Source organism: Physeter macrocephalus, chromosome 11 (assembly GCF_002837175.3).
Source record: "Physeter macrocephalus isolate SW-GA chromosome 11, ASM283717v5, whole genome shotgun sequence".
Taxonomy (NCBI): domain Eukaryota; kingdom Metazoa; phylum Chordata; class Mammalia; order Artiodactyla; family Physeteridae; genus Physeter; species Physeter macrocephalus.
The window spans coordinates 10,323,022-10,338,925 of record NC_041224.1 but is presented as its reverse complement, the minus strand read 5'-3'; the positions used below and the strand labels follow the sequence as shown (position 1 = coordinate 10,338,925).

Sequence of the window (15,904 nt, the reverse complement as noted above, 5' to 3'; positions counted from 1 at the left end):
GCCACATAGCACAGGGAGATCAGCTCGGTGCTTTGTGAACACCTAGAGGGGTGGGATAGGGAGGGTGGGAGAGAGGCTCAAGAGGGAGGGGATACGGGGATATATGTATGCACATGGCCAATTCACTTTGGTATACAACAGAAACTAACACAGTATTGTGAAGCAATTATACTCCAATAAAGATCTATTTTTTAAAAAAAATTAAGCCTTCTGAGAATCCAGAGGCTAAACCCTTAATTTTTTGTACTTCCTGGACTAAAGTTGAACTGCAATCCATAGTCAAAGGCTTTCCCAAAGTAACTTGAGATGCTCACAAATTGCTGGAAAATTTAATAGAGTCATTCAAACTTGTCAACTGGGTTTCTCTGACTTATATCAGCTAGTTCATATGCTGGTCAGTGAAGGCCAGGCTCAGCATTGGATGAAAACCACTAATTGGGGGAAATCCTAAAAGGTCTCTAGAATTACAGCTGGGAGACCAGCCTACTATCTTTGTTTTTGTTTTTTTTTAAGATTTAATTATAATTTTATTTCTTTTTTGGCTGTGTTGGGTCTTCGTTGCTGTGCACAGGCTTTCTCTAGTTGGGGCAAGCAGGGGCCACTCTTGGTTGCGGTGCGCAGGCTTCTCACCGCGGTGGCTTCTCTTGTTGCAGAGCACGGGCTCTAGGCACTCAGGCTTCAGTAGTTGCAGCACGCGGGCTCAGTAGTTGTGGCACGTGGGCTCTAGAGTGCAGGCCCGGTAGCTGTGGTGCATGAGCTTAGTTGCTCCGTGGCATGTGGGATCTTCCCGGACCAGGGATCGAACCCGTGTCCCCTGCATGGGCAGGTGGATTCTTAACCACTGCGCCACCAGGGAAGTCCCCAGCCTGCTATCTTATTATATGATCAGGCTCAGCCAATCCCTAGGCAGCTTCATCAAGCAGTTCCTAGGGTTTCTCCAAAACCTGTTGATTGGAACAAAATCCAGGCGTACACACAAACATCTGATGAAACTGTTCATGATTATTACAATCAACTTCAGGTTATTTTTAAAGAAAATTCTGGTCTTCCTTTAGATGTTGATTCTACCCAGGTAGTTTTTAACTCTATGTTTATTAATGGGCTGAACTGAGACCTTTCCCTTCTAGGAGAAAGGACCAGGATGGAATGGGAAACTGTATCTATTCCAGATATAGTTAATGTGGCAAACCAGCTCTCTCAAACTCTAGATGAGGCACCTCAGAGGAAGACTGCCAAAATTCTTAATCTTCAACGCCAGCCAATGAAGGCTCCTAAATGAAACCACAACCCTACTAATTTCTATTATTGCAAAGAGCCAGGACATTGGAAAAGGGATTGTTACAAATGTAAGTGCTTCAGGCGCCTTCAGCCCTCTAACCAGCCTTTCAACATCCTCCCAGTTCTCACTGATGGGGCTCCAAGGAACTGCAGGGATTTTTCCCAATTCTGCCTCTTAGTTGGCATATGGAGAAACATTTCTCTAGACTGGGGATGAAGCTCTTCCAGTCCTAACTGACACCAGAGCCACTCTCAGTGCTCAACCCCATTACCATAAAGCAGCCTCTGCCTCTGATAGTACTAGAGCTGATTCTGGAAGTACTTACCATTTGTCTCCACTGCATCAGCTACCACCTTCCTTATGGGCAAAATCTCCAACTTATGTTGGAGATTCACAACAACAAAATTCACAACAAACCTCCCATCAAGATTTAAGTAGACCCCTCAAAACCTCTTCCCAGAATTAATCAAAAACCTTTTAAAAAAAATCTTCAAGGCATAAAACCCCTAATAGAAAATTATAAGGCTCAAGGCCTCATAATCCCTTGTACTGTGCTCTGAAACACTACCATTTTACTGTTGAGAAAACCTACGGGTCAAAGGTGAAGATTTATCCAGGATCTCAAAACAATCAACTACATCGTTATCTCTTGACATTCTGTTGTTCCTAACCCTTATATGATACTGACATCATTCCAACTGCAAGCAGATTCTTTACTGTAATTGATTCATGTAGTACATTCTCTAGTATTCCAGTTTATGAAGCTAGCCAATACCTTTTTGCCTTTACTTGGGAAGAAAAACGATGAACCTGGACAGTAATGCCTCAGGGTTCTACTCAGAGTCCTTATTTCTCAGGAATCCTGAAGGCTGATCTGGACGATACAAAATTCTCTAGAGATTCAACTACTTTGTTGCAATAGGTGGATGATCTGCTTCTTTGCATTCCTTCTCAAGCCTCCTCACAGGAAGGCTCCATCCACTTGCTCAAGCTTTTTGCCTTAAAGGGACCTAAGGTAGCCAAAGGAAAATTGCAGTTTGCCCAAACCCAGGTTTGATATTTAGGGTATCTGCTATCAGAACAAAGGCTATATCTAGATCCAGATAGACTTCATGGTGACCTAAGTTTCACGAAACCCCACACTAAGCACAACTGCAAAGTTTTCTCCAGCTAGTTGATTATTGCTGAAATTGGATTCCAAATTTCTCTCCTATGGCTAAACCTTGTATGTTGTACTCAACAATAAACACCTCAATGCAATTCTAAGAGAAGAAACAGATGACATAGTCTTCGAGGCCCTAAAGGAGAGTTTGGTGAATCCACCTGCCCTTGGGCATCCCAGTGATCAGATTCTTTTTCCTGTTTGTATATGAAAAGAATGGGAATGCCTTTGCGGTACTAATCCCAAAACACAGGGACCACCACTGACCCATAGGGTATTGTGGCCAGCAACTGGACTCTGTAGCGTGGGGATATCCCCCTTGCCTTAAAGCCATTACAACCACTCCCCTTTTGGTTAAGATCACCGAGAAAATTATTGTGAGATCTCTTTTAACCATTTTTGTACCTCATACAGTAGAAGTCCTGACTTCTCATCACACTCAACATTTCCCAGCCAGCCACCTCACCTCCTATGAAGTCCTTTGGTTAACTGCTCCTCACATAACTCTCTTACATTGTAATAACCTTAATCTGGCTACTCCTCTTCCCTCCGTCACCAGCAAAGTCCCTCATGATGCTTAACACTGATGCACCACCTCCTGACTCCTCAGGATGATCTACAGGGAATTCCACTGGGTAATGCTGACGTCTCATGGTTCACTGATGGTTCTCATTTAAAAGGTGATAATGGCAAATACAGTTCTAGGTATGCTATTAAGACTCCTTTTCTTTTTTTTTTTTTTTTTTTTTTTTTTGGGGGTACGCGGGCCTCTCACTGTTGTGGCCTCTCCCGTTGCAGAGCACAGGCTCTGGACGCGCAGGCTCAGCGGCCATGGCTCACGGGCCCAGCCGCTCCGCGGCATGTGGGATCTTCCCGGACCGGGGCACGAACCCCTGTCCCCTGCATCGGCAGGCGGACTCTCAACCACTGCGCCACCAGGGAAGCCCAAGACTCCTTTTCATGTTGTTGACGCAGCTCCTTTACCTATGGTTACTTCAGCCCAGACTGAATCACATGCTTTTACATGGGCTTATACTTTAGCCAAGGACAAAACTGCCAATATTTATACTGATAGTAGATACGTTTTTGGAGTAGCTCATAATTTTGGAATATTCTGGAAGCAATGTGGCTTCCTTACGTCCAGTGGGAAAAAAATTTTAAGATGGCCCCTGTGTTTAGGAATTATTGGATGCAATAATTTCACCTGCCGCTTTAGCTATTATTAAGATTCTGGGGTATTCTGAACTTGACTCTCTGGAAGCTAAGGGAAATCACCTTGCTGATATTTCTGTAAGGAATGTTGCCCTTAAAGGGACCAATAGCAGCCGAACTTCTGTCGTGGCCCAAAGGGAAATTTAGAAAAACTGGCTAGAGAAGCCGAGCAATCAGCCTCAGAAAGAGGAAAACAAGATTGGAAATTCAATAATTGTTGGTTTGATAAAAAGAGAAAGCTCTGGTTTGCATCAAATAGCAACCTATTCCCACCCAACACTCTAAAAGTCCCACTCCTCACCGCTGTACGTGCATCAAACCATTGTTCTACTGACAAGATGATAGCCTTCATGAATCACTATTAGAGGAGAAACATTAACAAGGCTGAAAGAAGTGCCTACCCTCACTTGTTCCACTTGTCCAAAGTAGAACCAGGGAAGCCTGTAGTCCTGCTCCCAGACATTGTATATTGCCTAATGGACAATTCAAGCTCTGGTAAGTGGATTTCATACAATTTCTTCCTCTAATGGATATAAATATGTTTTAGTCACGGTCCATATGTTTTCACACTGGACTGAAGCCTTCCCTTGCAGACAGCCTACTGTCTCTTCTGTGGCAAAAGTCCTTTCGAAAAAGATGACCCCTACCTGGGGAACCCATCTCAAACTTCATAGCGATCAAAGAATCCATTTTACTGGCCAGGTACTTTGACAAGTCTGCTCTGTTTGGCTAGTTTTACAACACTTTCACTGCGCTCACCACCCTTATTCCTCTGGTTTAGTCGAACACACTAACAGCATCATTAAGACTCAATTGGCAACATTTATAGAGGCCCTCCAAACACCTTCGTCAAAAGCACTGCCATCTGTCCTTCTAAATCTTGGATCTTCCGCTTTGGGAACTCATAAACTCTTACCATTTGAGATAGTCACATAATTTCCAATGCACTTGGTTCCCACTTCTTTTGACCCACAACTGATAAAAGGAGAGATATTCCAACATTGCAAAGGATTAATTGCCTCTATTAAAAATAACCATGTTTTAATAGAGCAATCTTTTCATAGTGTACCCTTGGGAGATGAAGACATTAAGCATCACATCTTGCAACCTGGAGATTTTGTCTATTGCAAAAGAATCCTCCAGAAGAACGCACTTCAGCCTCATTGGAAAGGTCCCTATCAGGGACTGCTAACCAACCCTTGTGACACCAAGCTCTGAGAAACAGACTCTTGGATTTACGTGGCACACGTAAAGAAATCACTGAACCCTGATTGTACCTGTACATCACCTGGTGACCTGAAAGTAAAGATTTTCTGGAACTGAAGCAGACGACATCTGATGAGACAGCTTTCCCAAGATACACTTTTGAGGATGACATAAGGCTTCAGATGATCTCCGATGTCTATGATATTGATATCATATGGACTTTAGATAAAAAGCACCTGAGAGTTCTCCCTCCTACCCCTCCTAATTATTCAAACATGACCTTAATAGATTTTCAATCTGTTCAGTTTCCCTCCGACATGAGATACTATACCAGGAAAGGTCCTTCCTGACGTTGACACACAAAAATCCACTGAAACTAGAAACCCTGACTCTAGATCAGCAATGATTTCAGAGAAAGATTATGATCAAAAGGGGGAAATGTAAAAAATTAATAAACAGAAACCTCAATTAAATAGAGTCAGGATACCAAAAGGGGGAGCTCTCATGCCCTGCAAAAATAGCAGGTTCCAACAGGAAGAGGAAAGACCTCTCTTCTTTCCTGAAGGGCTCAAACAATGAGAAGCCTTGGACTCTCTGTTTACTATAACCCTCTAAACTTCCTTTTCTTCTGTATGGAAGTGTTCTCCTTCTCTCGCAATACAGGGACTTGCACGTGTCTTGCCACGGCTGCAGACCCCAAATCGCAATTCTCTGCTGATCCCAAATAAACTCATCTTTGCAATTTCCTGTTGCTCCCAAATACACCCATCTTTGCAATTCTCTGCTGATATCAAATAAACCCATCTTTTCTGACAAAGGTGGATTAGGATGGGGATAAGACATAAGGGTAAAGAAGGCTTAATTGAGATGGGGATTTCTGCTGGAACAAAGAATGTTAGTGATGCTCTGAAAGAATCTAAATGTTCCTAATTTTTTTTTAAAAAAGATAAAATTAATGTTATCTGAAAATGAGAATTCCAAAACTTAATGTACCAAGAGCTCAGGCATGTACTCTTGGTAATGTTAGAGGCAGGACTCTAAAACCACTGCAAGAGAATTTTAATGCTATTTATAACCTAAACTATGACTAAAACAGAGGAAATATGGAAACAGACTTCCTGAAGTCCCCACCATATTCTCTAACAGTTGTTTGGATACATATGCTATTAGTTGTCCATCCTATTAGTAACAGTGCTTCCTTCCTGCAGATTCATTCTCCCTGAAACAATATACTATAAAAAAGGATTTACATAAAAGACAGCTGGAGCTGGTTGCCAGGGGAACTGACAATGTTCCAGACACATTCCACATTAGAGGGATAAATTTCTGGGTAGCCAGGGCTGTTGAAGATGCCTTCAGCCGTGTGGAAGACGCCACCACAAGCTAGAAGAAAAGAGAAACAAAGTGAGTGGCAGAGTAAATACGTAATACAAGACACCGTAAGATAAAGGAGAAAGGAGACTAGAAGAGCTGTTAGCAGCGTCAAAGGATATGCCATTTTCATTTCATAATTTTAAAAAATCCATATCATATATAATAAGGAAAAGATTCTGAAACCTGAAAACTAAAAGCCACAGGGTATGGTGGATTAGAAGGAATCTCGGTAGTTTCTTTTCTAAAAGCCTGTTCTCCCGATGAACTATAACTTTACGTAATAAAAGGCTCCTTTTAATTCTGTAGCCCCTCGGTATTTCTGACCAGGATGATTTTTCACCCCTGGCCTAGAACAGAAGGCAGTATTTCAGCTTTTCCTTCTCAGGAGAGCACAGAAACATGCACAAATCTCCTTGGTGTTCTCAGGCTTTTAGCTGCTAATAGCAAGGAAGCCAGCAGCTGACAAGCAGCACTCTCCTGGCTAAGAGCCCCAGCGCTGGGTGCTCCTCTTTCCCCTCCTCCCCACGTGCCACGACCCATCCTGCGTCAGTGACAGCACCCAACCCTGCCTGAGCGCAGCTGTGAGGCCAGGGAGACTAAAGAACAGCAGGTGCCCACCCATAAGAGAGGCCATCAGACACTGTCCATCAGGGGCCCGCTTAACACACATATCAAGAAGGAGAACAAGGAGACAGCGACAAGCAAGTCATCCAAGATCATTCCAACCAGTTCTCCCCGATTCCAGAGCTCATCCGTGTAGCATTCGTCACAACTGCCAAGGTATGGGGACAACCTAAGTGTCCGTCGATGGATGAATGGATAAAGAAGATGTGGTATAGAGTTCACTACTGCTAGACTTTACAAGCATGTTAACCTAATTTGAAAGACAGTAAGGTTAGTCACAGAGGTGATCTAGGAAACTAGTTCCAAACGCTGAACGTAGAAGAATCCCAGATAATAAACCAAGGATTTTCTACACATTTCTCCTAACCTAGTAGCACCATTTGCTAACATTTCTTACCTGATGTTGATGCAGCGTATGTGGCGTGGAAACCACCAAAATTCGCTGTAGAATCCGAGACGAACCTCAGTGTCAGAGCATTGCTGAAGGAAGTGATGGGGTGGGGCATGGAGGGGCCACAGTATCGGCCTGAATGGTGAAGACGATGACAAGGAGAATGAATGATGACAAGTAAACACGTATTTTACTAGAATCACAAGAGACCAAAGCAAACAGAAGAAAACACTATTAGGAGAAACACTTAAATCAGGGTCAGTGCTGGGGATGATGGCTGATAATACAAAATAAGCTGTGAATACAAGCAGAGGGGAGAGGATTTATGAACATGGTAAAGAATGTTGGGAGGAGGAGGAGTAACACAGATGACCTCCAAATGTAACTAATGCTAAACTCTCCAGGGCACTAGGGACCTGCACAAATAAATGTGCTGATACTTAAAAGCAGCATATAAGAGCAGAGAAGCATGTGGATGTTGGAACCAAAACACCTGGATTCAACTCCCAGCGCTGCCACTTACCAGCTACATGACCTGAGTCAAGTTACCTAAGGGCTCTGTGCCTCAGTTTCCCCGCTTGAGAAAGGGGAACATTGGGAACAATGGAATCCTATACCATAAGGGTATGAGGATTAACTGAGTTACTGTTTATAAAGTTCTTAGGGCAGCACTCAGCACAAGGTGTCATATAAGTGTCCATTAAATAATATAGCCTCAACCTCAGTTCAATGCTTATAGACAAAAATCTCAAGAAATACAATCAGAAGTCTGCAGAGAGCAGAGAGTATTCCGCAATTGCCTGTTACCATCTCAGGCACTGTTCTGTCACCGGGAATAAAGCAATGAGCAAAACAAAGTCCCTTCTCTGGTGGAGCTTGTCTTCTAGTGCAGGGTGAGAACCTTGGATGACAAAGCTCAAATACTCCCAACTCAGGCACTGACCCTGTCCCTAACTAAGGCCCTGACACTACTCCTGACTCAGGAGTGACTCACGGAGAATGTTTAAATAACCTGAGATTATTTTGCTTGAGAACATTTCAGAAACTATTTAGCAGCAATCCCTAGTTTTTACTGGGATGTTTTACGAACAGAACTCTAGATTACCTGTCTATCTATCTATCTGTTATTTTGTTTCCACTGAGGACAAAACCAAAAGAAACGTGCTCAATTTGAATAGGAGGACTGTGGTCAAATGTTAATAAGAAATTTCTCAGAGAATGCTACTTAATGCTGGAATGGACTGCATTTCACTACTGTCTAAAGCAATCGCAACTTTCAATTTAAAAAAATATATATATATATAAACTATTCATGTGCTTGAATATGAACAAGCTGAGTTTCTTGAACACCATATTACATCCGGCTTTCTTAGCCTCTCATTATCTTTACATGGCTTATGATGCTCTTCATAGTTATTGGAAACATTCTAACCTGGAATGACAGCATACACACATGTAAGCACAGAAACTGTAAAAAGCCAAGGCCACAGATACCTCGGAGGGGCGCATCCTCGTGACTGCCGTCCAAAATCTCTAAAAAGTCTCGAGTACACGTTGTGCTGCTTTCCAGTCCAAAGTGGCTAAAGGAGAGGGTGATATGATTGACTGAAAGGGAAAAAGAGAAGACTCTTTAATAACGTTCTGGCAAACAAAACATACAGGGAAGGATATTTCACCTCTGGTCCTTTCTCCTGCTGCTTCTCCAGCAGGGAGGCCATGAATCTGGCAGATGTGCACAGGGGGACGGACGGGGGTGGGGGGTGGAGAGGAAAAGTAACAACCGCTCTGCTAAAAGCTTTCCTTTGAAGAGTAATTGAATCCATGCTTTTGAAAATGTCTGTAGATTCAGAAACGCTGGGACTGCGAAGAGAACCCTTGGGTCGGTTTATTTCATGGATGATGGGGAATGGATCCACCGTTGCTGTGTTCCTCTCAGAAGTATTTTTCTTAGTAGAATAGTTTCCTTAAATTCTGATTCTTTACCTGAGCTTGTCAATAAGACACATTTTCCTCTCGGGCACACGTATCCTAGCATTCTGTGTTACTTTAAGGCCAGAACCCGGGAACCGGAAGTTCATTCATTTATAAAGAGAGCTTTGAATTACTTGCAGAAAGGTACATGCCCGGGGACATTTTCCTTTTGTTTTCTCCCAGGGCCCCAAATCTTCAGAATGGGATCTTTCCCTATTGCTGCCTTTATACCAGTGACCTCTGTCATCTAAACGCTTTACAACTGTTTAGAAATTATCCTTAGGTGCAAAGACTGTGGGACCCGAGGCAGGGGACTTCTTTATTCAAGGCTCAGTTCCTGGCTACTTTCTCTGCCTAAGGATTACATCACCGACCCCCAGATGACATGCAGGGCAATAAAGATACCCTTCTGTTAATGCTTCACGTGCCTAGGAAAAATGTTAGAGAATATTTAAGCCAAACTCTTCTTTTTTTAGATTAGCTAATGGGGCCTCATCAGCATAAGTGACTTTCCTATTATCGCACAGGTCATTAATTAGAGAGCAGAGTAAAGAACTTAATGCCTTTCCCGCATTACGTCTGAAATCATCAATTTTTCCTGAAAACCTCAAGGAAGGGCAGGGCTCATTTGAAACGGGATTCATAATGGCCCTGGGATCACCCTCTTCGCAGTCATTTCGCTTGAGACCTTAGGGGTCTCCTCACTTTCTCCGTAAGATGTGGACAGTAATCCTTACTACCAGATTGTTACCAGAGCAGAAAATAAGATTCTAGGATTCTAAAAAGAACACAATGTAAGCACGTATTAACTGTTTCTTAAGGCCTATGCTGGGATTTTTTTTACAAATACGTGCATCACAGGAGAGACCAGGTTTCATAATTAACTTCCACCTTGAGTGAAGACCGATATGCTCACGGCACTGCATCTCCAAACTATGAGTTATTAATTTTCCAGTCTATGGTGCTTATTGTTCATTTATTCACTTAGCAGTGAATAAATGAACAATAAGTAGTCTTGAGTGTAGTCTACTACACTCAAGGCACAGGCGTCAAAAACTATTAATTTATCCGCTATTTTTGCTTTACCCCCCAATCTCACACGCCTGTCATTTCAACTAGGTTATAGGTTTTTGCTTTGTTTCGTTTTCCTTTGCTAGGCCTTGAAATTTAAAAAATAATTAAATCAAGAATAAACAGTAAAAGTTACTTCCTACCAGATTAGGAAACCCTTGTTCTTGCGCACATCAGGAAATTGGACTTCCAAAAAACAGGAGAGGAAGGCCATCAATTGTTACCATCGAGGAGATAAGAACATGAGTCATAGCTGGACTTTCCCACAGACACCAAGCGTCCTGGATTCTTTTTTATTTTTGTTACTTACACGGAGGCTGGGCTTGAATTATCCAGCTGCAGTTCTGATTGTTTGGATAGTTGGCAGGGAACAGGGGAGAGGATATCGTATCAACGGAGTCGGTGAGGATGTAGCCGCCACAGGCTGAGGGACACACAAGCGCACACATATGTCACACACTTCTGATTTCTGCTGACTCTCTAAAACAATCATTTGAAGAACGAAAGCATAAATGATGCTTCCTTATTTCTAAAAGGCATGTCAAGGAAGCTCTCTGCCAAGAAAGCTGCACATAAACCATGAGAAAGTGGCAACACACCCTATCTACATTTATAACAGCGTTCTTCAGTTACGGGAAGCGGGGAGTGGCAAAGGACAACAGATTAAATGGCTGTGAATTGCCTGAATCGTTCAACAAAACGCTGGCACGGATTCACTTTCTCTGCCCACTTGCAAATTACAGACATAGGGATAATCTCTTTACGACTGACTTCTTGTTTAGGAAAATAAATATTCAGTTGAAAGGGACTCCACAAGGGCGGCTGTGTGTCATCGGGGATGTGCAGAGCCCTGTGGGAGTAGAAGACGGGGTGTGTACAAGGCATCTCATGGCGCAGACAGCACGGAAGGAGGATTCGGGGGTGAGGAAGAGTGGTCCAGGGCAGCCTGAGCAAAGACAGAGGAGGGCAGGGGCTGCACCACACACGCTTGGCTGAAGCATGGGGCGCGTGAGGAGGGGCGAGCGATGCTGGCAAAAGACCAGGGCAGATTCTGTGCCCGTGGGGAACATCCAGAGAAGCTTGGGCTCCACGCCCTGGTCGGTGTGGAGACAGGACAGGCAATGGAGCACTGAAGGTCAGAACCAGAACTCGCTACTGCACGTTGACTTTGGAGGAATGTGGGAGAAGGGAGGGTGGGCCCAGGAGGCTGCTATAATAGCCCAGAGAAGACCCGCTGCGGACTTCTTTGCTATGAAGCAAAACGTAAGTGATTAATTAAATGAAAAGAAAGAGTGTTAAGAAGCTGTTCTTTCTCTGAAAGAACTTTGCAGTCTGTCTTGCTCCAAAGCCTCCAGCGCACCCTGGGGAGACCTCGATCCAGAAACTCTTCCTAGCCAGGGCTCTTTACTGCAGAATCCGGGCAAGCAAGTCCACTGAAGCAGATGAAATGACTAAACAGACCACACTTGTCTGAAATGACAAGGAGCCTCCAAATAAAAATCAGAGGCGTATTAAGGGGACAACCACCTGCCCAGCTCTGGGTTCCACCTCTGACAGTGGAATAAAGGGTTAACCTCTAAAATTCCCAGATGAAAGGCAATGGGTGAAAAGGTCTAGTAGGAAGCGGTGCTTTAAGACAAAAAAAAATGGGGCATCTCCTGGCAGTCCAGTGGTTAGGACTCAGCACTTTCCCTGCCGCGGCCCGGGTTCGATACAGGCCGCGTAGAGTGGCCAAAAAAAAAAAAAAGAAAAAAGAAGAAATCGATGGAAAACAATACTGATTCTTGATTCTTCAGGTGGAGGGCAACCACCACCTTGAGGGTTAGAACCTGACTTTATATTACAAGAAAGTCTTGTAATTTATAGTAGCGTTATCTCTTAGCGTAAAACTTTGGATAAATACTAGATAATATATCTGTGAATAAATGAATCAGGATAAACACTTCTTTAATAGTGTCTCGAATATTAAAGGCACTTTTAAGTGTTATTCTGAAAATTTGCTTGAGAGATACAGAGATCCCAAGGAAGTTCACATCACCTAAGTTAGACAAAGGAAAAGGTAAAAGTATCAACAGTTGGAATCATTGCAAACCATGGTTCCTTTGCTCGACTTCAATTGTCGCATGTTAAGTGGAAAGCTGGGACCGATTTCTGAGGACCGGTCTCATTTTACTGCAGCACCAAGAGGGGCACTTAAGAACAGATGGTTTGTGCTTCCGGGAGACCCACGCGGAACTTGCCTTGTCTGAAGTGAGCGCGGAACCCCCGGCTCTGTCTGGAAGGGCCAGACAGAAATCGCAGGAAGAGGCTGTTTCCCGAAGAGGTGAAGGGGTTCCTCAGCTGCTGTCTTCCACACGCACTGGCAAGGCGAGGGGCTGCGGAGCTTAAACCATCAAATGCCTACAGAGAAAGACAACAGGGAACACAGTGGTTCAGAACTTCAGATCTGCCTGTACGAGGCGCCTGTTCCGTGGAGTACCTGCACATCGGTGACCTAGCAGAAAACACATTGGCTGGAATCCAGTGCTGCATTTTATTGTCTTGTCACTCAGGTCCACCGGAGTGTCTGAGCCTTTGGTCATTTCTAGGAAAACTGAAGGCATTTCAGTAGGAGTTTCTGTGCCAGAGAAGCTCGCCATTAGATCCCTGGATGTCTTTATAAATGCCATGCCTTTCCCTGCTTTCTTCCTCTCCTGACGCCAGGGCAGCTACATCATGGGCCACGCTCACATGTGCTGATACAAGAATGAATATGGAGCAAATACAGAAGAAATAATGAGGAGGAATCATTCATTTTTAGAAACCCAGCATTTGCAGGAACTTTACGCTCTCCATGGGGTCATGGTCAAGAGGAAGAGAAATGGTAGAATTCTTTCAAATGACATAGTGATGTGAGGCTGATTTAGAAAATTACCTCATTATTTTAAAAAATATATTGGGCTCTGTGCTGCCCAGTTCTGTGCTGGGACTTAGCTGACCTTCCATATGTGCCAGTGGAACAGAGTTTACCTTACAGACCCCCAAAATTGCCGTACTGGTGTGTGAAATTGAAGCTTGCGCATTTCCTTGGGACTCTGTGTGTCTGGTGCGAATCTTTGAATGCTCTTATGTGTAAACCGGGGGGAAATGAGTTCTTTGTCTCTGGACGATAATAATAATGATAGCAACCATTCATTAAACGTTTACTATGAGCCAGGAACTGCATTCAGCCTTTCACATATACTAGCCAGTTTCCTCCTGCCCAGATTCCCTCCATTTTCAAGAAGAGGATAACGGATGCACAGAGAGCTCACTGATGTGACCAAGACACACAGTTCCTAAGAGGGAGCCAGACATGGTGAACCAGACAGCTAGGTTCTGGAGTCCAGAATTAACCCTTTCGTTTGGTCCAATGCAAGATTTCAATTAAGCAAGATAGATGCATCAGCTGGCCAACCACGAGGGTGGGAGTAAAAGTTTGAGGTTAAAATATGACTGTTTCATGAAAAATAAATTGCCATTTACATTTCATAAGAAAGCCCTGGGAGAAAAGAGAAAGTCAGGAACTTAATACAAGGAAGGTACACACAAATGACTTTAGAATACCTAGTGATGATTACAATCAGTGTTCTCTTTAGCACGTAAGTATGACTGGGAGGCTATTCGCAGGTTAATTTATATGAGCACATGAGTCAAACATCAGTCGGGTTTTTAACTCTCTAATGAGGGGGCGAAAACTTTTACAATAATGAATTTCACAGAAATGCTCTGGAGCCTCATTTCTTGTTTCTTTTTCTTTGTTTCCCTCAATGCGCTAATTTTAAAATCTATATATCCAATAAAACTTTAAAACTGATTTTCACTCAACACTTAAAGGTTGATTAAAAACTAAATTATATATTCTCAACCAATTCAAAATATAGTTTCCAATCTAGTGTGACTGCCTCTTTTGAATACCTTTTTAAATAGGAGCCAAAACCGCACACAAACCATCATTACACAACCTCTTATACAACATTTACACTGCAAACCACTCTCAAATATTACCACCATTGGTTTACTGCAAGATTTATTTCTCTCTGTACTTGGTTTTAAACTTTCCTAAGGTTATAGCTATAACAACCTAGGATTTCAGTAATGTTATATTAATACTATCTTGCTTTAAAGAATACCCTCTTAGAACATCTGGGGTCCAGGGGTCTGGGGAATATGGCAATTGACCCTTGGTCAAGACTGCTTGTACAAGACTACTTGCTTCTCTCAAGGTGATTGGTTTGTTTGCTTAAAAGGGCATTTCTTAAACTTTAGTGGAACATGGGTTCTATGAGGTTTGTAGACATCCCCAACAAAAACAACAAACAACACCCAACGATACACACACATTCAGAGGATTTTTACTAGTCCATGAACTCACAAAGGCAAGACTCCTCTAGTTTCCTTTCTTTCTCTCCAAATTCAGAGGGCTAGGGAGTAAGTAGACATTGTCCCTTCCCTTTCTAAGTTGTCTTTTTCTCTCTGAATGGTTGAAATCCTCTTAAGGCAAAATAAGGAAGGTAGAAAGTGAAGGCGAAAGTCATTCAGAAAGTCACATGAATGAACCGTTTCCCTGGAGGTTCTTTAAAAGAACACATCTTCTAGGAGGTCTACATGTTTCCAGCCCCTCCTACCCCCGAGGATCCTGGAATCACAGGACACTGGCTGAAATTCATACACCTGGGGCATTACTTCACAAGGAAGAGATCCAAGATAGAAGGTTTCCAATGTCCCTAAATCAAAATTATATACCAATGTCACCCTACATTTGATTAGCATGTTGTAATTTTACAAGCACCAGTGCAAACATCTCTAAAACTAGTCCTCAACAGCATGTGATTTTTTTTTGTTTTTTTAGTGAAGAAAGTGAGACTTCACAAGTGTGCTAGCTATTAAACTATTGTCTCATCCAGTGGGAGCTAGTCACCCAAGACCACGGAGCTACTGAGTAGCAAAACCAGGAACTTAATTGTTCTCTCTCTCCAAGTTCTATATTATATCATGTTACTTCTCTTTACAGTGTGTATGACAGTTATTACGTTATATGGTCCTAATTACCATTTTATGAAAGTGTAAGACCTCACGTTATCAAGGAGACAGCTGGGGTCTTTTTTTTTTAACAGTTTGGAATAGCAGTCTTTTTATTTCAGAGTGTTCTTAACATTTGTAATATCAAGTCAATTTAAGCTCTAATTTATAAAATTATAAGGAATCCAACCTCCACTGAGTTATCAAGCTCCGAGCCCAATATGATTCTATTCTGCCATAATCCCATATTGAAATGCTGATTTTACCAATAGGTACTGGAAAAGATGCTCAAGACAATTAATCACCAGGAAAATGCAAATCAAAACCAGAATGAGATATCATCCCACACCTGTCAGAATGAAGGTCATCATCAAAAAGACTAGAAATAAGTGTTGGTGATAATGGGGAGAAAAGGGAACCCTGGTGCACTGTTGGTGGGAATGTAAATTGGTGCAGCCACTATGGAAAACAGTATGGAGGTTCCTCAGGAAACTAACAATAGAGCTACCATATGATCCGGCAATTCTATTCCTAGGTATTTATCCAAGGAAATGAAAACACTAATTTGAAAAGA

General features: G+C 42.7%; 1 protein-coding gene across 1 annotated transcript in view; it reads right to left on the bottom strand.

The window, feature by feature from the left end:
* The window catches only part of CUBN (cubilin), a 272,915-nt gene that overhangs the window by 116,593 nt on the left and 140,418 nt on the right, over positions 1–15,904 (bottom strand). The window contains exons 32-36 of the mRNA XM_007118498.4: positions 12,531–12,690; positions 10,601–10,714; positions 8,743–8,853; positions 7,255–7,383; positions 6,110–6,242 (exon numbers count right to left, since the gene is read on the bottom strand). Coding sequence (XP_007118560.2) covers positions 6,110–6,242; positions 7,255–7,383; positions 8,743–8,853; positions 10,601–10,714; positions 12,531–12,690 — 647 coding nt within the window. The remainder of the gene's footprint in view (positions 1–6,109; positions 6,243–7,254; positions 7,384–8,742; positions 8,854–10,600; positions 10,715–12,530; positions 12,691–15,904) is intronic.